Raw genomic sequence first — 25,484 nt, 5'->3', positions numbered from 1 at the left:
ACTAACAATCGCCAAACCTCTGTCATGGTCGAAAGGGATATTTCCCTAAATGATAACTTAGGAAAACTGGCTAGAGAAGCCCAACAATGGCCTCAGAAAAAAACAAAAACAGTATTGGAAACTCAACAATTGTTGACTTGATAAAAAGAGAAAGCTCTGGTTTGGACCAAATAACAACCCCATCCTACCAGAGACTCTCAAATTCTCAGTCCTCACCATTGTACATGCAATAAGCCACTGGTCTACCAACAAAATGATAGCCTTCATGAATCAATATTGGTGAGAAAACAATAACAAAGCCACAAAAAGTGCCTACCTCACTTGTCTCATTTATCTAAGCACAACCCAGGGAAGCCTGTTAGTACTGCTCTCGGACATTTTAAACTGCCCAATGGACCATTTGAGGTCTGGCAAAATGCATATCATACAACTTCTTCTGTCTCATGTATATAAATATGTTTTAGTCATGGTTTGTATGTTATCACACTGGATGGAAGCATTCCCTTGCAGACAGGCTACTGCCTCCTTTGTGGCTAAAAAGTCCTTTAAGAAAAAAATTATCCCTACCAAAAGAATGCTTCTCAAACTTCACAGTGATCAAGAACACATTCTATGGCCACTTCCTTTGACAAGCCTGAGTAGTTTGGCTGGTTTTACAATACTTTCACTGTGTTTACCACCCTCAATCCTCTGGTTTAGTCAAATGCCCAAATGGCATTAAGACTGGAAAAATTTGTAGAGGCTCTCCAAATACCTTGACCAAAAGCATTGCCATTGGTCCTTCTAAATCTTAGACCCACCCTTTTTGGAATTCATAAACTTTCACCCTTTGAAATAGTCACAGGATGCCTGATGCACTTGGTCCTGGTTTTTTTGATGCAAAACTAATAAAAAGGAAAGATACTCCAATATTGCAAAGGTCTAATTGCTTCTATTAAAAATAGTCATGCTTTAGTACAGCAATCTTTTCACAGTGCACTCTCAGGAGACAAAGTACTTAAGCATCACATCTTGAAACCTGGAGATTTCATCTAAAGGAAAAGACATCTCCAGGAGAGTATTTTTAAAAGTTAATGTTAAAATACTGCTGCATTTAAAGTAACTATACACAAAATGTAATAAAATACTACACAAGAAGAAACAAGACTTTTTTTTAATGTTTGAGCCAAATTGATACAAACGCACTTTCACAACTTCCTCTGATCAATCAAAATGCTATGACAGAGACTTCCCTGGTAGTCCAGTGGCTGAGACTGTGCTCCTAATGCAGAGGGCCTGAGTTCATTCCCTGGTCAGGAAACTAGATCCCACATGCCACAGCTAAGACCCAGTGCAACCAAATAATTCTTTTTTTTTAATGCTATGACAATCGTGGCAAACCAACTACATTTTGAAAAAAATTCAGCTAGTATTAAACACAAACTAAATCTAACTCCTCCAACTTCAACTAGAAATAAATATGTACTCTAAAGCAGAAGAGTAGGGAATTCCCTGGTGGTCCAGTGGTTAGGACTCTATACTCTTGCTGCTGAGGCCCTGGGTTCAATTCTTGCATCAGGGAAATAACATCCCATAAGTTGCATGGTGCAGTCAAATACATATATATATAGGTATGCAGAAAGAGAGAGCAGTGTAAAACTGAGACATTTAACTATTTCAACTCTTTAATTCAAGAAAAATAAGCTCAAAAATTAATATTTATTAAGTAGAAATAACCAAAAACTTATTTCAGGAAACTAAAACTGTAGTTTTATTTTTCAAATCTGTCCTTGGGCTAAAATTCTGAATCAATACATTACATATAGTGTTAATTATCTTTTGTTTTTTGTTAACAACTTTTAATTTGCATTATGAAGACTAATTCCCTTCATTAGTAAGAAAGGAAGATATAAGCAATGATTTTACAATTCTTTTATTTCAGAGATGCATATGAAATTATAATCATTCCTTTACTATCTTAAAAACAATTATTTTTATATAGCCTCATTTTGATACTTTTCTTCATTATCTGGTTTAATTCCCAGTATTCATTCAAGAAACATTTATGTCAGATACTGCACTAAGTATTAGTTTAATAACAGATTTATAACTTTAAATACTTAAAAATAAACTGCTCACCCTGCAGTTAAGTTTATATTTTGATTAATAAAGTTGTGAGATAATAAAATGAAAGAATAAACTCAGTTTCAAGTACTCATCCTTTTGCTCTATCATTATAAAGACTCAAATTTCAGAATACTGTGTCAACATAACCTTAAATCCCAAAAACTAGATGTTTACAAAATATCCAGGGGCATTCCTATGTTACTGTCCAGCAGTAAGTCTAATATCCCATAGCAAAAGTTACAATGGATTATTATTTGCTTAATGATCATTCAAATCAAAGACAGTCCAGTGCAATGGTTAAGAAAATAAACTCCAGAGCCTAACTACTAACTTAGAATCCAGGGCAACTCAGCTTCCTAACTGTGGAACTTGAGCAGGATACTACATAGTAACCTTGCCGTACCTCAGTTTTCTTTTGTGTAATAAGGGGTAACAACTATCTCCTAAGAAAGATAGTTGTGAGAATTAAATGAGTTAACTTATGTAAAGGACTTAGAACAGTACGTAAAAGACAGTAAACACAAAATGTTAGTGATTAGTGATTAAAGATTAGTGATTAAAATCTGAAATCAACAGACCCTATACTTTATGGCAAGAACACTGCCAACATACAGTATTTTATAATTTACATGATTCTTCCAAATACACCTAATGAAAATTTTACTTTTTATAAAATATATCTTGAATTTATGACCAATTTCCAGAACAATTTTTATAAATAGTTCTCATAAATCCTCATAGAGATTAGGAAGTAATTTAACAAGAGTATTATTTGACAATGGGGAAACTTTCAAAAATCTCATTTCTGCATAATCTAAAAGATTTAAGACAGCACTCTACACTAAAATATTACATACAGAACAAAAGCATTTGTGACTGTTTTTAGTACTCTCTCAGCCAATTGTGCAATCCCCATAAAACATTTTTCCCAAGGACAAGAAACTATACACAAGGTCAAATGTCCAATAAAGGTGCCTGAATTCCAAAATCATATTAGTAACACGAAAATTTCTGAGAGGGAAATGAGAATGACCAAATCAAACCAGTCAATCCTAAAGGAAATCAACACTGAATACTCATTAGAAGGACTGATATAGAAGCTCCAATACTTTGGCCACATAAGGCAAAGAGCCAACTCATTGGAAAAGACCCTTATGCTGGGAAAGATTGAAGGCAGGAGGAGAAGGAGCCAACAGAGGATGAGATGGTTGGAAAGCATCACCAACTCAATGGACATGAATTTGAGCAAACTCTGGGATATACAAGCTGCAGTCCATGGGGTCACAAAGAGTTGGGCACAACTTAGCAACAACAAATTCACTCCAAAATAAAAAGTACTGTTTCAACCTAAGTGCTTAGCCTTATTAAATATATACTCTTCAGTATCAAACTATACTAACAAAATTTCAGGAAACTAAGCTCTTAGAGCAGAAGGCAATGGCAACCCACTCCAGTATTCTTGCCTGGAGAATCCCAGTGACAGAGGAGCCTGGTGGGCTGCCGTCTCTTGGGTCACAGAGTCGTACACGACTGAAGTGACTTAGCAGCAGCAGCAAGCTCTTAGAAGACGAAGGTCACAGGGTAAGTCTTACAAAGTTGATGGCTTCTTCTGCTCTATAACTTGGCATAATAATCTCATAAATATGTAAAGGTTAACATGCTTGCATTTAAAATGTTGTCACTTATAGACCCATGCTTTTTTTAGAATTTCATTGTTTTTGCTCTTACATTTAGGTCCTCAATAGATTTTGAGTTAATTTTTGTGTATGGTGTAAGATAGGGGTCCAAATTCAACCTTTTTTTATGTGGATATCCAGTTGTCTGCTGTCCAGCAACTTTCACTGAAAAGACTATTCTGCCCACTTTGAATGGTCTTCACATTACTGTTGAGAATCAGTTGACCATACATGTGAGCACTTACTTCCAGACTCTCAATTCCATAGACTTATGTTATTCTTATGCTAGTAACACACTGTCTTGATTACTCTCACTTCACAGATTTTGAAACTGGGAAGAGTGAGACCTCTAAATTTGTTCTTTTTCAAGACTGTCTTGGGAATTCCCTGGCAATCCAGTGGTTAGGATTCCATCTCCACTGCAGGTGGCATGGGTTCAATCCCTGGTCTGGGAACTAAAGTCCTGCAAGCCTCAGAGATTCCAGTAATTTTTGGAATGAAAAGTGAAAGTTAGTCACTCAGTCATGTCCAACTCTTTGTGACCTCACGGACTGTAGCCCACCAGGCTCCTCTATCCATGGAATTCTTCAGGCAAGAATACAAGAATGGGTTGCCATTTCCCTCTCCAGGGGATCTTCCCGACCCAGGGATTGAACCCAGGTCTCCCACATTGCAGGCAGACTCTTTACCAACTAAGCCACCAGGGATATCAATTTTTTTTTTTTCTTTTAGCTCAGCTGGTAAAGAATCTGCCTGCAATGCAGGAGATCCTAGTTCGATTCCTGGGTCGGAAAGATTCACTGGAGAAGGGATAGGCTACCCACTCCAGTACTCTTGGGCTTCCCTGGTGGCTTAGCTGGTAAAGAACCCCCCTGCAATGTGGGAAACCTGGGTTTGATCCCTGGGTGGGAACGTCCCTTGGAGAAGGGAACAGCTACCCCACTCCAGTATTCTGGCCTGGAGAATTCCATGGACTGTATATCCATGGGGTTGCAAAGAGTTGGACACAACTGAGCGACTTTCACAATTTTTAGAATATTGTCCTTTAAATCTAATAATTACTCTCTTCTCTCATCTCTGCTTGCTTCTACTTTCTGTTTATTTGGTTGATTCTTTTCCAATATGTCTTTTCTTCTGCCTATTCTTATTTTCTTCTTCTCATCTTCAAAAACTATTTTTTTGTGTGTCTATTATCTAAAAATGGACACCAATGCATGATTTTGCAAAATATAAGCATCAAGTTTTATGATTTTCCTTTTATGATGACAGAGGGAAATAATCATCTTAGGAAGTTCCAACTTCATCAAAGTGACATTTTTTATGCATTACTGCAAGTGAAAAGAATACTGATTTTAAAAATTTCCTATCATTTTCTGAAATTAAGTCCACATTAATAGAAACACTACTATGGCAATTTTTTAACTTCCACTATGGCAAACTTATGCAGTCATAGCATGGAAATGTCATATATATAATCACAAAAAGGGAAACTGTATACAGTAAGATTCCTTCCCATATGTAACAGTCACAGCTAAACTTTTTTTTACTCTTGCAAAACCACAACACAGAGTCAGGTTTCCTGCGTTATGGAGACCACCTGCTATTTCTTAGCAATCTGTTCTTTACCCACAACACAGTACCACATCCCCATTATGAATTGTTAATTGTCAACCAGAATCTCAACAACTCACATTTCAGAATACTGCAAGTTAACGGGTTTTTGGTAGTGGTCGCAGTAAGGGCAATTAGAGCCCTTAAAGACCACCTGCCTCCCCACTTTTACAGTTCTACTCTCTAGTTACTCTTATCGGAGGGTGTGTGTGTTGGGGGGGGGGGGTGTGTTGGGGGGGGTGTGGGTGTGAGTGTGTGTGTGTGTGTTCGTTCTACTCTCTAGTTACTCTTACCGGGGGGTGTGTGTGTTGGGGGGGGGGTGTGGGTATGAGTGTGTGTGTGTGTGTGTTCGTTCTACTCTCTAGTTACTCTTACTGCTTTCTCAATCTCCGTGTGCGTGTGCATGTGCGTGCTCAGTCGCTCAGTCATGTCCGACTCTTTGCAACCCTGTGGACTGTAGCCCACCAGGCTCTTCTGTCCATGGGGATTCTCCAGGCAAGAATACTGGAGTGAGTTGCCATGCCCTCCTCCAAGGGATCTTCCTAACACAAGGATTGAACTCAGGTCTCCCACATTACGGGCAGATTCTTTACCATCTGAGCCACTAGGGAAGCTCCAGTCTCCCAGTACTACTTTGATTTCCAATAAAATGGACTAGTCTCTGATTTCAATATCCCATAAGTCACACGGTCAAAAAAAAAACACAAATGTACAGAAAAAGTTCCAGAAAGTTATGCATTAAAGTATTAATAGTAATCACTATATTGGCAACATTATGAGGGCGGTATTTCTGCTTGTCTTATATTTTCTAATTTCATACAATGCAAACACACAGTTTTTGTAATAATAAAAGGGTTTAATTTACCACACCACATTCAGGATCTTCCCTGACCAGGGGTTGAACCTGTGTCCCCTGCAGTGGACGTGTGGACTCAGCCACTGACCCCTAGGAAAGTCTAAAGTTGTTTTTTTTAATAAAGACACTATGATTAAATTTTTTATAGAAATATCTATGAGTTATCAGTCTGAGGATGTGGGGGCTATAAATTTAATTGTGACCTTGAAGATAAGCTTTTGTTTAAATAATACTTACAATATAAACAATTATTTTCTTTGGTTCATAGTGAATACACATTCAGTGAACATGATTTGTTCCAAGCACCATATCTGCCTTAATATTGTTATTTCTGATTTCCTCCTACAGAAAACAGCAATCTACTCTAGCTACTAAAGAAACCTCAAAATAAAAGTACTATTAAATTTAAGTTTAAACATCAGGTTCTCTGTCTCTAAAAGAGTTTTTCTAAATTAGCAACCACTCTAAAGAAGTAAGAATTGTAACCATCAAACTTAATGAAAAAGCACTGCTTCTGATTTTAGGAAAAATAAGTAGTAAAAGAACAGCACATTAATAAGAACTGTGGAATAAAAACAGCTTTCAGTTACACTTTTATTTTTAATAATACATACAAATACACCATCAAGTATCATACACACAGCCTAGATTTAGCAGCCTTCTGTAATACAACTGTGTGGTGTGGGAGACTTTGTCCTTCACTGTTCCTCAAGCACTCACAGGGATTTCTTGGGTCACAGAAAAGTGATGGGGACAGGAAGAGGTTTGAGGTTTTTGTCTGTGGTTTTTCCTTTGTGGGTTTTTGTGGTTTGGTTGTTTCGTTTTTTGTTTTTTGGTTTTTTTTTTGTCTTGTCTGTGTTTTAGGCTTGTTTATTTGTGGGGGGTTGTGTTTATTTTGGGGGAAAAGAGGGGTTTGTTTTTTTTTTGGTTTGGCAGTTTTGTTTGCTTTGGGGCTTGCTTTTAAATTGTTAATTAGCAAAAGAAGATAAACAACAAGTACCAAATCCCTACCACACACAAGGCATTGTTCTAAATATGTACCTACATTCTCTCTTATTTAGTAATTCTTTGAGGTGGATATCACTGTCCCATTATGTATATGAGAACACTGAGATGTAGTAACAGTTAAGATTTGTCAAAAACTCAACTAGTAAGTAGCAGAGGCAAAATCTGGAGATATGAACCTACATCTGCATCCATACTTGAGCTTTCAAAGACCTTTTTTCCTTACCATTTTTGAGGAAAGATCTGAAACAGAAAACTTGAAGAGACTACCACTAAATGATGAGGTTGAAAGATAACATCTAAGGGGGGTGAGAGAAAAGCTCAAAAGGGAGGGGACATATGTGTGCTCACAGCTAATTCACAGTGCTGTACAGCAGAAACAGCTGACTCATGTTGTTGTACAGCAGAAACTAACACAACATTGTAAAACAATTTTCCTCCAATTAAAAATAAATATTTAAAAAGATATATCCAAAACTCAACTGTATTTCTACTATACACTAGCAATGAACTAGTGACGAACGATGATGTGAAATGAAATGCTGATAACAATTCCAGGTACAACAGCAACTACTACAACAAAATAAACACTAAGGCATAAATTTTTGGAAGAAGTTTAAGACCTGGGCCTGAAAACTACAAAACATTATTGAAAGAACAGATTAAACACAATCTATAAAAATTCCAGCCACTCTTGGGCAGAAATTGACAAGCTGATCCTAAAATCCATATGCAAGGGACCCAGAAAAGTCAAAAAAGTCTTGAAAAAGAATGAAGTTACAAGACTTACACTTACTTTCAAAACCTATTACAAGCTTATTATCAATACAAATCTACTGTAACCAAATAGTATAGTACTGGCAGAAGGATAGACAACAGAATAAAATTGAGAATCCAGAAATAAAACCCAACATATAGTCAGCTGATTTTCAATAAGGGCACAAAGAACATTCAATGGAACAAGAAGAGTCTTTTCAATACATAGTGCTGAGACAACTGGATCACCATATGCAAAAGAATGAATTTGGGCCACTGCTTTACACCATACACAAAAATCAATTTAGAATTGATTGACAACCTAAATATAAGGACTAAAAACATAAAACTCTTAGAAGAAAGCATAGGGTTTCCTTGAATTTGGCAATGAATTCTTAGATATAGCAACAAAAGCATGAGCAACAAAAGCAAAAACAGATAATTTGGACTTCATCACAAAACTCTGCAAAAAAGGACATTGTCAAAAAACTGAAAACACAACCTACAGAATGGGAGAAAACATTTGCAAATCATATATGTGACTTAGTAACCAAAATTTTTTAAACTCCTACAACTCAATAATAAAAAGACAAACAGGAGTTTTTAAAACTCCTGCAATTCAATAATAAAAAGACAAATAACCCAATGAAAAACTGGACACCTGAAATGGACAAAGGATTTGAACAGACATTTCTCCAAATACATACAAATGGGCAGTAAGTTCACGCACACGTGCACACACAGACACATACACCCAATATCATTAGTCATCAAGTCATCAAGGAAATGCAAATCAAAATTGCAATGAGATACCACTTAACACCGACTAAGAAGGCTAAGTTAAAAAGACAAATCATAACAAGTACTGGCAAGAATGTAAAACTCTCATACACTGCTGATGGGAACGCAAAAGGATGCAATGCCTTAGGAAACAGATTTTCAACTCTTCAAAACATTAATACAGAGTTATCATATAATCCAGCAAATGGGGTATGCCCAAGAAAAATCAAAACACTACATCCACACTGAAACTTGCATACAAATGTTCATAGCAGTATTATTTATTATAACCAAAATGTGTGTGGGGGGGGGGACACGTCTATCAATGCATCAAAAGATAAAATGTGGTATATCTGTTCAATATTACTCAGCAATAAATAAATGATACACATGCAACACGGATAAACCTCAAAAACACTGTGCTAAGGGAAAGAAACCAGTCACAAAAGACTATGTATTGTAAGATAATTCTTTCTCAAAAAAGCTGGGTTGTTTTTTTAAGACACTTTAAAAAAAAAGTCATGGGAACATAATGCACAGCACGGTGACTGTAGTTAATAACACTGTATTGCATAATTGACAGTTGTTAAAAGAGCAGATCTTGAAACCTCTTATCACAAGAAAAAAATTTTAACGATATAACTTATTGTGATCACTTTGCAATATATAAATTTCAAATCATGTTATACACATGTAACTAATCAAGCCATTATATTGTACACCTGTAACTAATATTATATGTCAATTATATCGCAAAAGAAGGGATTCCTTAAAAGACATTGCATGAACTACAAAAATGAAACAGTGGGAGAAAAAGAGCACCTAATTTTCAATTTTTCTTCTTCAGATGCAATCTCAATTCCTAAAATTTTATCTTCCTATACATTCATATTTCATCCATCAAGAACTACTAAAATTAAATCAACTACTGAAATTCAAAACACATGAAAAAAACAGCCCCTGAAATATCAAATAACTTTCAAACAATTCTACTCAGCATTGATTCTGAACTAAACATAAATCTCAATTTCAAAATATCACATAAAGATTAACAAATACTCAGAGGTTTAAGCAAATTGCCAACTTTCTGAATAAACAGTAATTCAGATTTGCTTTGATGAAAATGTAAATATTTACCTGCCTCAAAAGAACAAAATCCTGTAAGCCTAGCGTTCCCAAGTGATGAAGAGAAAAAAAATATGCATTTTTTTATTCAGAATTCAGTTTCTGAAATTAACTTCAATCTAGCTAGGGTATACACAGTTGATGGCTTATACTAAGCAATGTATATACCCTGGTTTTGCCTAAAATATACTGAAAACAAGGAATTTATAAACAGTCATAAAAGTTAAGTTGGGACCTGAGGAAAATCACATACAGTATATCTGACAGAGATCTTAACATCAAAAAGCTCCTGAAAATACCTCAAGAACTCCTATTTTGGAAGCTCCCTAAGTCAGTCTTCCTGCAAATATTTACTGACCATCTACCATGAGCCAAGCACCGCGAGTGATACCAGGATGCCATGGTGAGCTCTGAACATAGTAACTTAAGAGTTTGTTAAAAATTCAAATGTGCTTCTCTGCCTTGGAGAGCCCGGGCCTGGGGTGAGTCGTGACGCCCGTGTTTTCATCAAGCGCTCCAGTTTATTCCCAAACCCTGGCTATCTGGGGGCAGGGTGCTCGGGGGCATCCCATCCCACCCAGTGGGAGCCACACCTCCATTTCACTCGGTTTCAGTCCATTTCACTCAGCTTCCGGCACTCAAACGGATAAATACCCCAACCACACCACCAGTTGAGATTAATGTAAAGCATTCCAAAATACCCTCTGTGCTGACACTCTGACAGACTTGCTTCCTTCCGAGGACGGCCAGCTCACTCCCTCAGATTCACCTGGGGCTGTCTGCACCTGAGCATCCCGGAGCTGCACCGACACCTGTCTCCCAGAGGCTGCGGTCTCCCTCTCCCGTGGGCCCGGGCCGCGGGCAGTCGCCGCCTCGAGGGGCCGGAGGCAAGGAGTAGCACCGCGCGCATTAGGCGCTGACTGTATACCGCTCCCCTCCCCGCTGGCGCGCACACACAAACACCCCCGCGGAAACTGAGCTGGGCAGGCGACAGACCCGGTCCCGACGCCGAGCGACGCGAGGCAGGGCTCGAACCCGGACGGCCCGGCGGGTTCCGCCTCGCGGGCGCTCGTCAGCCTCAGAGGCCCGGCCCGGCTCGCACCGACGGAGTTTCACAAAGAAAGTCTCCCGGCCCGCGCCCCTCAAGCACTCACCGGAGCCGGCGCCGGCGGCGACTCGGCCTCCCGTCGTCTACGACTCCGTGCTGGGGTCGACCCCGGGGTGGGCTCAGGCGCGGGCGGCGGTGACTGCTCCATCCCCGCGGGGCACGGGCCGCGTCCGCCTCGAGCTAACGGTCCCGCCAGCTAGGCGCGCGCGCCGGCCCCGCGCGCCATGTTCCCGCCGTGCCGCGCGTCGCCGCGGCGTCTCACACTACCCCCCGCCGCGCACGCGCCGCGCACGCTCCCCGCGCGCCTCCGCGCGTGCCCCCGACCGCGCACGCGCGCACTCGCCGCGCCCCCGCCCCCCGAAGCCTGACGCCCTCCGGTCCCGGCCCCGCTCTTCCCAGCTTCGCGCCCACCCCCTCCGCACCCGTCCGGCCAGGCCCAAGCGCTCGCTGTTCTGAGCTGGGCGCAGCCGCCTGCCGCACTGCGGACGACGCCAGACCAGGCCCCTCGTAGCATTACCCCTTTTAAAAGCTTCACCTGCTTGGACTTGAAGCGGTGGTCTACCCCAAGAGGGAATTACCCCCAAGAAGTGTGAGGTGAAGGACACCGCTAAGGTGATCGAGATCCCCATCGCGGTGGTCTGTGAGCACGTGCGTGAACTTAAGCGGCACAATTGGATGTCTGTGCCTCTGGAAAAGCCACACTCAACGGAGAAACTTGAGTTCGAGTCCCGCATCTCCACTAACCTTTACCTGATTAAGGTCAGGTCTCCAGAAGCCTGTTTTTCCTTAATGGGGAAGGTTTAACAACTAAGGCAAGTCAGAGGACTTGAAGAAATCCAGATAAAATATCAATACCGCGCCTAGTACTTTTATCAAGTGGTAAACTGGTGACAAAAACCTCTTAAGTAATTTTATGATCAAAAATCAAGGTCTCTTGAAAAGGGAAATTTCCGTTCAAGTCTTGCCTCCACTTCTTGCCAACTGGGAAATCTCTAAACCCGTAAAGCGAGGAGGGGCAGTAACGCCTCACAGGGCTGAAGTGAGCTTTCTGAGGAAGCACACGTGTCTGAGCACCATGCCTGGCACAGAGCAAGCTCTCCAAGTTTCAGTGGTATAATTCCAGCCCTGTCCTTCCAAGACTCCTAAAAGTTTAATGAAGGGGGCTCTGCTCCCAAACCCTGTGGTATAATTAGCTGGGAGGGGGTTCTCTCAACCTTGAGGCTGGAGGGACTCTTAGTTCCCACATCTTCACTTTCCATCCTTTGCCCCAAACCTCTCCCAAAACCCTGAAGTTGGCACAAAAACAACAGCAGTTGTTTAGTTTTCTCTACTTAAAAAGAAGAGTGTCCAAGGGTCTCTTAGAGTTTGCAAATGGTTGAATTTATTAGTCTGGCCTCTTCCAGACACAAGTGACCAAACAATGAAAAAAATTAATTTGTTTTTTAATTTAAAAAAACTCAACCTGAAGTAAATCAACTAAGGGAACAAATCAAAGTCCTTGTTGGTACCTCACTGAAGGGATAGTTGGATCCACGTACTCAAACAATAAGCTCAGTCATTCCACATCTCAGCTCTGCTTCTGTCTGTGATGACTTCATTCTCATGCAGTTCTCCCCAGTGTCCCAGGCACCTCCCAGCTCACACCTCTACCATGGTAGGGTGAATAATGGCCTCCAAAGGTGTTCTCGTCCTAACTTATGATTTATGAATGTGACTTTACATATTCACAGCAGGAACTGTTTCCCAGTAGTTCCAGCCAAAGGCTTGGGTTTTCTTTCTTTAGGGCCCCTTTGGGTCACATGCATCTGCCTGAGCCTATCACAGCAAGACTGGCCAGAATGGATCATATGGAGCCCCTCTAGGAAGGGAGTGGGGTCAGCCCTGCCAGGACACGGGTGGGTGGGGCAGGTGGAAAAAGGGACCCCCCCCTACCCCTTCTAATTGCTCCTACTAATGTTGCCATCCTAGCTCCATTTCCTAATGTTTTAGTCCTGTGCCCATCTCCAGCTGGGTAGTCAGTGGGAGGAGCTCTACCAGGGGAGAGGCCTCTAGGGACCCCTTTGGCTTCTTAGGTACCATCTCGCCTTCCCGCTATGAACTCATGGGATAGGGGGAAAGAATTCCCCCCTAAAGAAAAGTGGAGTATGAGGTTAAGAAGTGGAAGTGGATGCTTGGTATCCCCAGATCAGCAGTTGATGTCTCATTAATGAGTATATGTTTCCTCTGGCTGCTGTAACAAATTACCACAATCTGGGTGGCTTAAAACAATACACATTTATTCTGTTAAGTCTGGAGGTCAGAAGTCTAAAATCAGTTTCATGTGACTAAAGTCAAGGTGTAAAGTAAAAGCAGTGGTTCCTTCAGGGGGGCTGTGAGGAGAGAATCCACTTCTTTGCTTTTGGTCAGCTGCTAGCGACTGCCTGTAGCCCATGGCTTGTGGCCTCTTCCTCTGTTTTCAAAGAATACCACTCCCTCTCTTCTGACCCTTGACTCCCCCTGTGTCCCTCTTAAAAGGAACACTGTGATGACACAGGCCCACTTTGATAAAACAGGATAACCTTCCCATCTCAAGATCCTTCACTTAATCACACCTGCAAAATCTCTTTTGCCATGAAAAAGGAACATATTCATAAATTCTGGGGATTAGGATAAGAACATCTTTGGAGGCCGTTACCCATGGTAGGTGTAATCAGAGAGTGCACTGAAAATAGAGAAGGGCTGGTTGACTACCCCAGAGGGAAAGATGCCCTAAGAAACCACAGCCTTCACATTAAGTATTCAAATGAGCTGAAACCCATCTAACTTGGCAATCTCTGCCTCATTCCTTTAAATATGCAAACCACCTAAATCCCCATCTAGCCCTCAGCAACAGGCCAGCCAAGCCTCAGAATGCCTACACACCCTTTTAATTTCCATTGCCAACCACCACCCTCACTGCCTGGGGCAACAGCTGTGTGCCCCTGACCCTCCCCTGGCTGGCTCAGCAGTAGCATCCAAACCAAGGCACTCAACTTATGGCATGGTCAGCAGGCTACAATGTGGCCTAGCATCAATCAGCCAAAGTGACCAGAGAAGCAAATTCAGTGCATCGGAAGGAGACAAGAGGAGCCAGCCATTAGAACTGCCCGGGCTCCTGATGGCCTCCCAGGCCCAGCCCTCTGTAAGGGCAAAACAAATCTTTTCCGTGAAGTAATTTGAATGGGCCTCTGTTCCTTGTCCCCAAGATGTCCCAACTTCCACAGATTATGGGGTTGTATCCACCCATCATGATTGAACATACCAGTATTCAAGATTTAGACATCAGTCTCACATGAGTTTTGTCTGTGAGTCTACATCCCTGAGTCTCATCAAATAAGGGACAGAGGAGATAGGGAACATGAATTTGAGTCAGGAAGCCCTGGGCTGGGTCCCAGCTCTGCCACTTCCTAGCTGTGTGACATTGAGTAAGTCACCTCACTTCTTCAGTCTGGGTTCCCCACTTATAACATGATGGTAATCAGAGGACCTAGCACACTGAATCACTAGACAAGACCAACCAAGGCAGGCACTTTACATAGGGTCTTCTTGGTCATCATTGGGTCAACATGACAAGTCCACATGCCTTATTTACATTTCAAACAGTCAATGTTTCTGGTCTTTTTCCTATAATCAGGAAGTTTTTGATTTTCACAACTTATCTGGGTCTGTGGTTTTAGGGACCATGAGGGTAAGAATGGGACTCTAACCGTGGGGGAATTCCCTGGTGGTCCAGAGGTTAGGACGTCATGATTCAACTGCAGGGGGCACAGGTTTGATCCCTGTTTGGGGAACTAAGATCCTGAAAGCTGTGCAGCCAAAAAAATAAAAATTGAATTTAAAAAATTAAAATAAAAAACACAAAAGTGGGCCATGGTATGTGCACCAAAGTACCAACTGTCTGGTAAAGACTGGCAACCAGCCACTTTCAACAAACCCCACCCTGACTTGCTGTGCCCCTCCCCCTGCACCTTTCTAAGGGGTCTTTAGAATTTGTACGCAGCTCACCCAGGGACGTATCCTCAGAAACATGTCTAGTTACAGCCAAAGTAGAAGCACCAGAAGTACACGTATCAGATACACACTAAAGGCATGTAGCTAAGAGCTGATCAACACGCAGAAGCACAAAGCCCAGGTTCCATCACATTTTGAATTGTGTGTCAATGGTTGTGGAAAAGCAGCCGTCCCATAATGAAATACAAACTATACAAAACATATTTAAAGAAAATGGCAGCAGAGGGGTTCAAGAAGGTACGCTTCTTTCGTGGTCCACCAGTGTTCACGAGACAGCCGCGCACACAGCCAGGCGCTTCGTGGGGTCGGCACTCTCTGCTTCCCCTTCAAGAAGCCGCTTTCGACTTGTGGAAGGCTGCAAGTAAAGGAAAGGGGAGAGATGTTCAAAGAAAACCTCTGGCTTTGTCACAATTATCAGTTTCCCAATATGCTTCCAGTAATCTTGAAGAACTTCATGTGAACCTTCTAGGACCAAGAATACTGATTGTCCTCATTGGCTCTGAACCCCTACCACACCCCTCCCCAACTCACACACGTTTATTGGACTGACATCTCTCTCCCTTGGGGCCTCCAACCACTCAACGATGCGTATTGAAAGTAAGCTGCAGGGACTTCCCCTGCTGGTCCAGTGGTTAAGCATCCGTGCTTCCACTGCAGAGGGCACAGGTTCAATCCCTGGTTGGAGAACTAAGATCCTATATGCCATGTGGTGCAGTGAAAAAAAGAAAACAAGGAAACAAGCAGCATAACCAGCCTCCTCTTGGTTGTCTTCTCCTGACCTTTTCGTGTGTTTTCCCATTTACAGAATTGTCAGGGACCGACGGGAAAATGAATGTTACCGAAAGAAGGCTGGACAGAAATGAACAGATATTAACATATATACAAAGAACTTCAGAGGAATAAGACTATAGTCAATAAGTTATCAATCACTCCCCCAAATTTTTAAATTTTCAACAAATTTAAATCTGAGCCTCTAATACAGTCTTCCAATGTGGCTCAGTGGTAAAGAATCCACCAGCAATACAGGAAACGCTGGTTGGATCCCTGGGTCAGGACCATCAACTGGAGGAGGAAATGGCAACCCACTCCAGTATTCTTGCTGAAAATATCCCATGGGCAGAGGAGTCTGGTGGGCTACAGTTCATAGGGTCACAAAGAGTCAGACGAGACTTAGCAACTGAGCACGCACACAATCTTGCCTTACAGGAGACTTTTGAATAATGACCCTCACCTGTGCTTCTCTAATTCATAAAACATATTCTTCATTATTAAATCTTCTAAATGTATCAGAGCAGATCAAGCTGAAACAAAGTATCTACGACATTACTCCTTACAAAAAAATGTTAAGCAATTGGAGCTGAAAAGACTATTCAAGCTCTTCCTCCTCCACTCATGGGCTCCTTAAACTTAGCCTACATTTAATGACCATCATCCAGAATACCTGGGCAGGGACCTGGGTCACAGCCATCAACTTATCTTCTTCAGAAAGCAAGTTGTTAAATTTTCTCTTCATGTCCTCATCCTGTGAAGAAATGGAAAACCTAAATAGGCTGTGAATGTGGGAAAGAAAGCTCCTAAAAGGCAGGGCCAGGATGCTCCCAGAAACAGAGAAGTGGGCTAAGATGGGGGTGCAGGGGAGAAAACAGAACAGTCTAATCAGCAGTCAACACCCAGTCAACATGGGCTCAACCAAATCCATACACCCTAAGCGCTCCAGGTGGGTCAGAGAGAACCACAGACCCCAGTGGTCAAATACTTTCAGAACAAGCGTCCCAGATCCTGAGAAATGGCAATCAGGAAGCCAGATACCGGGGTTGGCTCCATGCTGCTCCACACATCTTTCCAATAAGTGCCCCCTCCCACTGCCAACAATGAAGCATGTTACCAGGGCCACCCTAACAAAGCAACCCTGCACCCTAGAAAATTCAGCAAGCAAGCACTGTACGAGTTGTAAGAAGGATGGCAAGCACACAGTACCCCAGAGTTAATGAGAAGAAAAAGTGAACAGGTGCTTCCTGCTGCTAGAGATGGAAATGAAGGGGTGGGGCAGGGCACGTAGACACCCCTGCCCACCTCCCAAGATGTTCACTTCTGCAGGGCTTAAGGATTTGCCAGCCAGGAGAGGTGGCCTGGTGTAGCTTCCCCCTTCAGAAAGGTAAGATGCCACATGATTAGGAATGTGGACTTTGGGGCTAGCCGAAAGCTGAGCTCAGCCATTGCAAGTAGCACGTTTAGAATAGAGTCCCAGAGCAGCTCGTTTCCAAATCCCCGTGTACCTTCCCATCCCAGCCCACCCCCACTCCTCCCACTGTGTATTGGCATACACAGTGCACCATGGGGGATGGGGGCGATGAAGAACCAAGGAGGGAAGGCCTTCAACATTCAGCAATTCGACTGCAGAAAACTTAGTGCACAACGGTCAGTTTACCTGTTCTACATGTCAGTTCAGTTCAGTTGCTCAGTCGTGTCCAACTTTTGCGACCCCACGGACTGCAGCAGGCCAGGCCTCCCTGTCCATCACCAACTCCTGGAGTTCACTCAAACTCATGTCCATTGAGTCGGTGATGCCATCCAACCATCTCATCCTCTACATTTAGCGGCTAGAATCACCTGCTTCTATCACTCTGTTTATTGAGCTACTCAGTGTACCTCCCCATTGTCCAAGCACCAAGTTCATCCACACTCTCCTCTAGGATCTCACTTCTCAGGCAAGGCCACCCTCAAAGGTCCAGCCCTTATTTCCTCCTACACCTGCTCGCCTCCACCAGGCATGCCCTCTGTGCCTTCCTGCCCACCCAACTCACCCACCTCACCCACCTCCCTCTTCCACCCAGTGAACAGTTACGAGGACCCTTGGGTGCCAGGCACCATAGTAAGCACAGGGGCCTCTGTATCAGAGGGGCTCAATGCTGAAAATGTTATTCGTTCGTCATTATGGCAACTGAATTGTGACTGTTATGGCTGAATTGTATCCCCTCCCCCTTTCCCCACTTACATATTGAAGCCCAACCCCCAGTATTGTGACTACTTGGAGACAGGGCCTTTGCACAGATAATTAAGTTAAAATGAGGTTCTTAGCTTAAATATAAGACATGACACCATACAACTCCTAGAGGAGAACAGAGGCAAAACATTCTCTGACATAAATCGTACTGATGTTTCCTTAGATCAGTCTTCCAAAGCAATAGAAATTAAAGCAAAAATAAATGAATGTGACCTTATCAAACTTACAAGCTTCCGTACATCAAAGGAAACCATGAACAGAACTGAAGGACAACCTATGAATTGGGAGAAAATATTTGCAAATGATGCGACAAGGGCTTAATTTCCAAAACATACGAACAGCTCATACAACTCAACAACAACAACAACAAAAACTCAGTCAAAAAATGAGCAAAACACATAAATAGATATTTTCTCCAAAGAAGACATACAGATGGCCAACCGGCACATCAAAAGATGCTCCATATGGCTAATTATTAGAGAAATGCAAATCAAAACTACAATGCAGTACCACCTCACAGGTTAGAATGGCCATCATTAAAAAGTCTATAAATAATAAATGCTGGAGAGGGTGTGCAGAAAAGGGAACCCTCCCACATTGTTGGCGGGAATATAAACTGGAGCAGCCACTATGGAAAATAGTATGCAGGTTCCTCAGAAAACTAAAAAATAGTTGCTATATGCTCCAGCATTCCCACTCCTGGGCATATATCTGCACAATGCAAGAATCCGCCTGCCAGTGTGGGAGACGTAAGAGACTTGGGTTCGATCCCTGGGTCCGGAAGTTTCCTTGGAATAGGAAATCGCAACCGGCTCCAGTATTCTTGCCTGGGAAATTCCATGGACAGAGGAGTCTGGCAGGCTGTAGTCCATGGGGCCACAAACAGTCCGACACAATGGAGTGACTGTGCACACACATACAATTCAAAAAGTTACATGCATCCCTAAACTGGACACTGTTAATGACAAGAAAGAATGACAAGATTCATATTCTTTGGACAAATAGTCCAGTGCCAGATCCACAAAACCATTTAGTTTCTTCAAAAATGTTGAATTTCCCAAAATAAAACCTAAACTGTCACTAACAGGTGATTTATGTGAGCAGTCGGCATCCTTGTCATCATTGAATGTTCACTCCAACTTTTGCTGGAAAAATAAAACATGGACAAAAGAGTATTCAAGTGAGACCCCTGTGGCAGGGCTGAACTTCACCTTTTCCTTGGCTGTTAACAACAATTTTCTTTTGAGACAAAAAGTGAAAGAAAAATGGGCTACACTTGTTTGTACATTTCGAGTGGATGTAAATCCTGTTCCCAGGCCTAACTGGCAAGCTCAGTTTTTTTCAAGACTAACAGCTCCTCCACCTCCATATCTGGCCCCCAGGAGTTTCCCTATTAAGGCATATGAAAAGAGCCAAGAGGAATGTTTTTCTTTTTCATCAAAATTAAGTCCCCACATGCAAAGGCACCCTTTGTTTCCAAATTCCTTTTCTCCAGGGTCCTGCAGTTTCAAATCTGTGTGGTCTATTAAGTGCTAAATCATCTGACAGTTTTTTTTTTTTTTTTTTCTGGGGGGGAGGTGGGGTGGGGGGTCAGGGGGACTGCTGTTTCCAGGGCAACATCCCAAACATATACATCTACTTTTTTTTTTTTTTATTGTAGGGATTTCTTGTTCTCAACCTGAGCTGGCCTGAGCTGAGGGTTGGATGACAGAAAGAATAAGGACAGTCTTCCCAGAGCCCCAAAAGCACAGTGCTGAGACTGGATGGCCCCAGGAGTTCCTGGACTAGAAATTTCCAGAGTATCTGAGCCTCCAGCTCAAGCAACCTGGTTAAGTCCCCCATCCAACCCCACAAGTAACAGAGACCAACTGCAAGTTAACAGAAAGGGGTATGGCTGGCTGTGCTGAAAGGAACTCCACTTCACAGACCTGGCATCCATCAGAGAGCCTGCCCAAGGCTGCAGTGAATTCTAAAACCAAAGACTAGCCCAGCAGAGGCACAAAGGATTTCCAACTCGAGTATCTTGAATGAAGTCAACACATAATCTAATGGGAGCCACAACCCCTAGCAGGGACACAGAGGTAATGCAGACTTGAAAGGCGCAGGTGACAATCTGCTAAAAGCATGCTTGCTCACCATGAACAGGAAGTAGGACCCCCTCATACCCGATCACTTGAGCTTAAGAAATAGCCAGGTTCTCCCAGCGGGAGGCTGCTCCCCTCCTCCCACCCGCGTTTCCCTGATCTAAGGTTGAAGATGGCGAGAACGCAGCTCATCCCATCTGTCTGAGGTAAGGGGTTTGAGAGAAGAGAAGGAATGGAGGGATTGGAGCTACAACCACCTCTCAAAGGAACACAACTGAACTGCAGACTTGGAGAAGCCAAGAGGAACCAGGACAGGCCATAAGGAGAGCTTGTTCATCGAGGTCAAGCTGTAAAGGCTGCACACAAGTGCAAGACACCACACTCACACCCACAGACATAAACATGCACCTCCACCCACCTAAAGCTCAGTCTTGAAAAATGGCATTAGACCCAACCAAGCAAACGTATGTTTTCATCCTCTTCCCCATCTCGGGGACACAGTTCAGGGCTGCCTGGGTATTTCAGGCGGGCAGCCACCACCCCATACACACCTGAAGCCACGGGTGTCTTAAAGCCTCTTCTGTCGTAAAACGCGCCTTTGGATCCACTATCAACAACTTCTTGACGAGATCCAGAGCTAAAGCAGTAAGATAATTTGGCAAATCACAGTGAGAAGGATAAAAACATTAAATCAACAAAATGAGAGTGTGCCAGAATCACAGGCCAACATCCAGAAAGAAGAGAGAGGGGCTGAGGTCACAGTGAGTCAGCAGACAGAGCAGGCAGGGCCCCCTAGGCCTCCCCACTCTCAGTATTTGTCCAAAGACTTTAGAACACCAGGAATGCCATGATGGTCCCCATGGCTCCCTGCTCAGATATCACAACTTGACTCTCTGTTCCTGCTCCCCTTATTGGACTCAAGTTCAAACTAATTAAAGCTGAACTTCCCCCAGTTCTAAAACACTCAGGATGTTCAGCCAACTCTCTCTGAGACCCACGGAGTGATGGAGAGAGTTCCTCAGCCAGGGAGAGCTCTCTCCTAGGAATCGCAGGCTTGGCAGAAACAAAGCTGGACTGGCCAGCAACAAGTGGAGGCTGACTGTATATTGCAACAGTATTATTTATCAGATGTTCTGACACTTAGCACAATCATCTGTGTTACGTTGTTTGACATTTAGTTTTAGTTTTTACTTTTCCTTTTGAGAATTACAAAGTTACCCTTTTAAATTCTAAAACACAGAATAACAAGTTACATTTAGCTTTTGCTGTGCTTACTACTTCAAAGGAGACCTTGTAACTAAAAAGTTACCCATTATTTTGCACACTTAAATAGATACCAGGCACAGTGAGTATATTACATTTAACCCTCACAAAACCTCCTTAAAATAGAGGTTTATTGTGGCCTCTTTTGGAGAAGGCAATAGCACCCCACTCCAGTACTCTTGCCTGGAGAATCCCAGGGACGGGGGAGCCTGGTGGGCTGCCGTCTATGGGGTTACAGAGTCGGACACGACTAAAGCGACTTAGCAGCAGTAGCAGTGCCCTCTTTTACAAATAAACAAAAAGGAGACCCAGAGAGGTTAAGTAACTTGCCTAAGGTCACAAAGCTAAGAAGTAGCAGCCCCAGGACACAAGCCTACATCAGCCTGACTCTGGAGCCCAAGTTCCCAGTAACTTCCTTTGCCTCTAAAATGGTGCAAAAACTAACAGAAAATAAGAACAGGATTGACAGGAGAAAACATCACAGAATTTGAAAATAAACTCCCATCGCAGCACACACACATTTTAGCAAACCACAAATTCTGAACTCTTTCGTATCCATACCCTTCTCTGAGACCTCTGCCCAGACTTCGGGAATGAAGTTGTATTTTCCACTGGTGATCTGATCCTTCAATGACACTTGAGTCTTATGCTCAGAGAAAGGTGGATACCCACTAAGGCTTCATATTGGTAGAGAGAGAAAGGAAAAGAAATCAAGTGGCATTCTCAGTGGCATTCAGATATATCGATTTTTTTTCAGCATAATGAAAAATCAGGTATTGTTTTAAATCAATGGTCAAAAAAAAAAAGTGACCTCAATTAAACACAAACTCTCTAACTGGACACATTTTTTATTTCACCTTAATACCACCAACCACAGTCTGAAGCGATAAAAACTTTTTCTTACCAAATGAAAAGAATAACTCCTAAACTCCAGCAGTCCACAGCCCGGTTATACCCAGCGGTTCCAAAGGAATTGAGAACCTCCGGAGCCAGGTAGGTGGGGGTACCACATAAGGTTCTCATCAGAGAGGTCTCCCCCAAAATCTTGGACTGCCCAAAATCAGTAATCTAAAGTAAGGACAAAAGGGCATCTCTTTTAATGTCATGAAATAAAAAGTAACATAGTCTGCCAATTCAAAAAAGACATGAAGGTTACAGTAGTTCCTAGCCTATGATTCATGCCACTGTTAATCTGGACTCTACACATTCTTTTCTTCGTAAGGTAATTTTAAAAAAATATTTTTATTTATTTGGCTCTTCTGAGTTTTAGTTGTAGCATCTAGTTCCCCAACCAGGGATCAAACCCCAGGCCCCCTGCGTTGGGAGAACAGAGCCTTAGCCACTGGACCCCCAGGAAAGCCCTGTAAGGTAATTTTAAATCCTGAAAGTTATTAAATTTTGCTTACATAAAATTCCTGAGCCAAGGAACTTTAAGGCTCAGGTTTTCTCCCAACTTAGATCTGTATTCTCTGTAACCTTACAAAAGGCTTATAACCCTTAACTGACACTCTAGAAGTCTAATAATTCCTGATTCTTCATAGACCCCAGTTTTTCAATGTTGGCTGAGGAGCTGGGGAAAAATACTTCACCTAGGTGCCACCTTCAGCAATTCTAAGGTGCAGGCTTGCTCTCGTTTTTTTTTTTTCTCTAAATCAACAGAGGATTCTCAAATGAAGCCAGGCTTGGGAAGTACTATCTTAGACAGAGGAAGACAGGGGATGTGTTTCTCCCATCTAGACTCTTCCTTCCTCTCTCTGAAGATGAAAGTGGCTTGTACACATGGAGCTGAATAAGTGCTCATTCGCATCTTCACTGGAGCAATACCACCTGGTTGCTAAAAGAACAGCTAAGAATGGAAAGGTCAAATTCCCTCCCTTTTTATGCTCCCACTTTTTACTTGATGAATTCGAAAACAGTTTCTGAACAGCAATCTACTGGAGTGGCCACATACAGAGCATAAATTTCTTACCTTTATAAGGCAGTCCTCCTTTGGAGATGACAGGAGAACATTCTCTGGCTTTAAATCCCGATGTATAATGCCATTTTCATGAAGGTACTACAGAGAGGAGTGACCTTTAGATTCATGGAGCAGGCGCGTGAGACAGACACACACACATCTTATAGCTGGATGAAATTATAACTCATGTTACGACCATATTCTCTCCCAAATCAGAAAACCACTGGATAAGTGGACTACTATTTACAAATTTGCTTGCAAGAAAATCTTTAAAAAGTAGAAAAATGAAAAAGGCAACTTATGACAGCAGACCTTTTATTTCGCTCTTCAAGACAATAACTATTCCTTCATGTTAGCAGAAACAGAAGGTGTCAGCTTCAATAATAAAAATGCAACAGGTGACATGAAACATTTGGGGACTATTTAATCTATAAAAATTCTACCAAAATAGTGTATTTGTTGATTCCACTTCTGAGAATATTTTTAAAGGGACTCTACAAAGTACACATATGTAAATTATCTGAACACCTAGAGTTAACATATTCCTTGATGCAAGATCAGTCTTTGAAAACTTGATGACTGAAATAGAATGGTTTCTAAACATCATAAATAGAAGGATGTTTCTCTGTGTACTCATTTTTATATACCAAGTCATATTTCTTTAGGAAAAAAAGAATTTCCCACGTCCACTGATCTGAACTCAATTCACGTTAATATTCTTGGTATAAAGTTGGGAGCAAACCATTAAGGGCCTTCCCTGGTGACTCAGTTGATAAAGAACCTGCCTGCAATGCAGGAGACCCGGGTTCAATCCCTGGGTCAAGAAGATCCCCTGGAGAAGGAAATGGCACTGCACTTCAGTATTCTTGCCTGGGAAATTCCATGGTCAGAGGACCCTGATGGGCTACAGTCCACAGGGCCACAGAAGTTGGACACAACTTAGCAACTAAAGCACCACCACAAACCATGAAGAGAGTAAAACACTGGTTAGATTGATAAGAGCAGATACTACACGTTACACGTGATCTTAACCAAAAGGCTGAGAAGTGATGTTTGGCAGAAACCAGCACAATTCTATAAAGCAATTATCCTTCAATTAAAAACTAAATTTTAAAAAATTAAAAACATAAAAATCACTGGTTAGGTGTTTGTGGGCTTTAGGTTTCTCTGGATATCCCTCTGGCCTACAGCAAAATACCTCCAAAACACTCATGTGCCTGCTGCAGCACTGAAATATACACATTATCATGTGTAAGCTCAGCTCAGTTCAGTCGCTCAGTCATGTCCGACTCTGTGTGACCCCATGGACTGAAGCACACCAGGCCTCCCTGCCCATCACCAATTCCTGGAGATTAGTCAAACTCAAGTCCTTTGAGTCGGTGATGGATCCAACCATCTCATCCTCTTTTGTCCCCTTCCCCTCCCGCCTTCAATCTTTCCCAGCATCAGGGTCTTCTCCAATGAGTCAGTTCTTTGCATCAGGTGGCCAAAGTATTGGAGTTTCAGCTTCAGCATCAGTCCTTTCAATGAATATTCAGGACTGCTTTCCTTTAGGATGGACTGGTTGGATACAGATAGCTAATGGAAAGTTGCTGTATAGCACAGGGGGGTCAGCCTGGTGCTCTGGGACAACCTACAGGGGGAGGGAGGGAGATTCAAGAGGGAGGGGACGTGTGTATACCTATGGCTGATTCATGTTGATGTATGATAAACCAACACAACATTGCAAAGCAATTATCCCCCAATTAAAAATAAATAAATGGGAGAAGAAAAAAAAAAAACAGGATGCTACAGATGAAGGAAACCCCTAGCACTGTGCCACGGGGGAGTGATTTATCCTCACACCTGCCCAGTTGCCTCCTCACCCCTGCCCCAGAGGTAAGGGGGATTTCTGCAAGGATCAGGCACAACAGAGATCCCTGCCCCCCATTAAAACCTCCTAGCTAAAGAGAAGCCATGTGGGACCGTGTGTTTATTTCTTTAACTTCCTTATTTCTTTTTTTTTTCTCTTAAACTTCACAGCAAGAACTTTCTCATCTGAGTCAAAGGGGTGGGGTGTTTTCGCCAAGAACAGAACAACCCACACACAGACTCTGCTCTCTGGGTTTTTATCCCTGGTGCCTC

At 42.5% G+C, this 25,484-nt stretch overlaps 2 protein-coding genes across 3 annotated transcripts in view; both read right to left on the bottom strand.

Moving 5' to 3' along the window:
* Positions 1–11,288, bottom strand: part of TTC28 (tetratricopeptide repeat domain 28) — a 588,080-nt gene extending 576,792 nt beyond the window's left edge. The window contains 1 exon segment of the mRNA XM_027566429.1: positions 11,070–11,288. Coding sequence (XP_027422230.1) covers positions 11,070–11,171 — 102 coding nt within the window. The 5' untranslated portion in view covers positions 11,172–11,288.
* Positions 11,289–12,381: 1,093 nt separating this feature from the next.
* Positions 12,382–25,484, bottom strand: part of CHEK2 (checkpoint kinase 2) — a 38,535-nt gene continuing 25,432 nt past the window's right edge. For both annotated transcript variants that reach the window (XM_027566421.1, XM_027566422.1), the window contains 6 exons: positions 23,373–23,459; positions 22,308–22,471; positions 21,965–22,080; positions 20,692–20,777; positions 16,494–16,574; positions 12,382–15,407 (listed from right to left, as the gene is read on the bottom strand). In XM_027566421.1, coding sequence (XP_027422222.1) covers positions 15,318–15,407; positions 16,494–16,574; positions 20,692–20,777; positions 21,965–22,080; positions 22,308–22,471; positions 23,373–23,459 — 624 coding nt within the window. In that variant the 3' untranslated portion in view covers positions 12,382–15,317. The remainder of the gene's footprint in view (positions 15,408–16,493; positions 16,575–20,691; positions 20,778–21,964; positions 22,081–22,307; positions 22,472–23,372; positions 23,460–25,484) is intronic.

This window comes from Bos indicus x Bos taurus, chromosome 17, assembly GCF_003369695.1.
Source record: "Bos indicus x Bos taurus breed Angus x Brahman F1 hybrid chromosome 17, Bos_hybrid_MaternalHap_v2.0, whole genome shotgun sequence".
Classification (NCBI taxonomy): Eukaryota; Metazoa; Chordata; class Mammalia; order Artiodactyla; family Bovidae; genus Bos; species Bos indicus x Bos taurus.
This window is presented reverse-complemented; position numbering and strand designations above follow the sequence as displayed.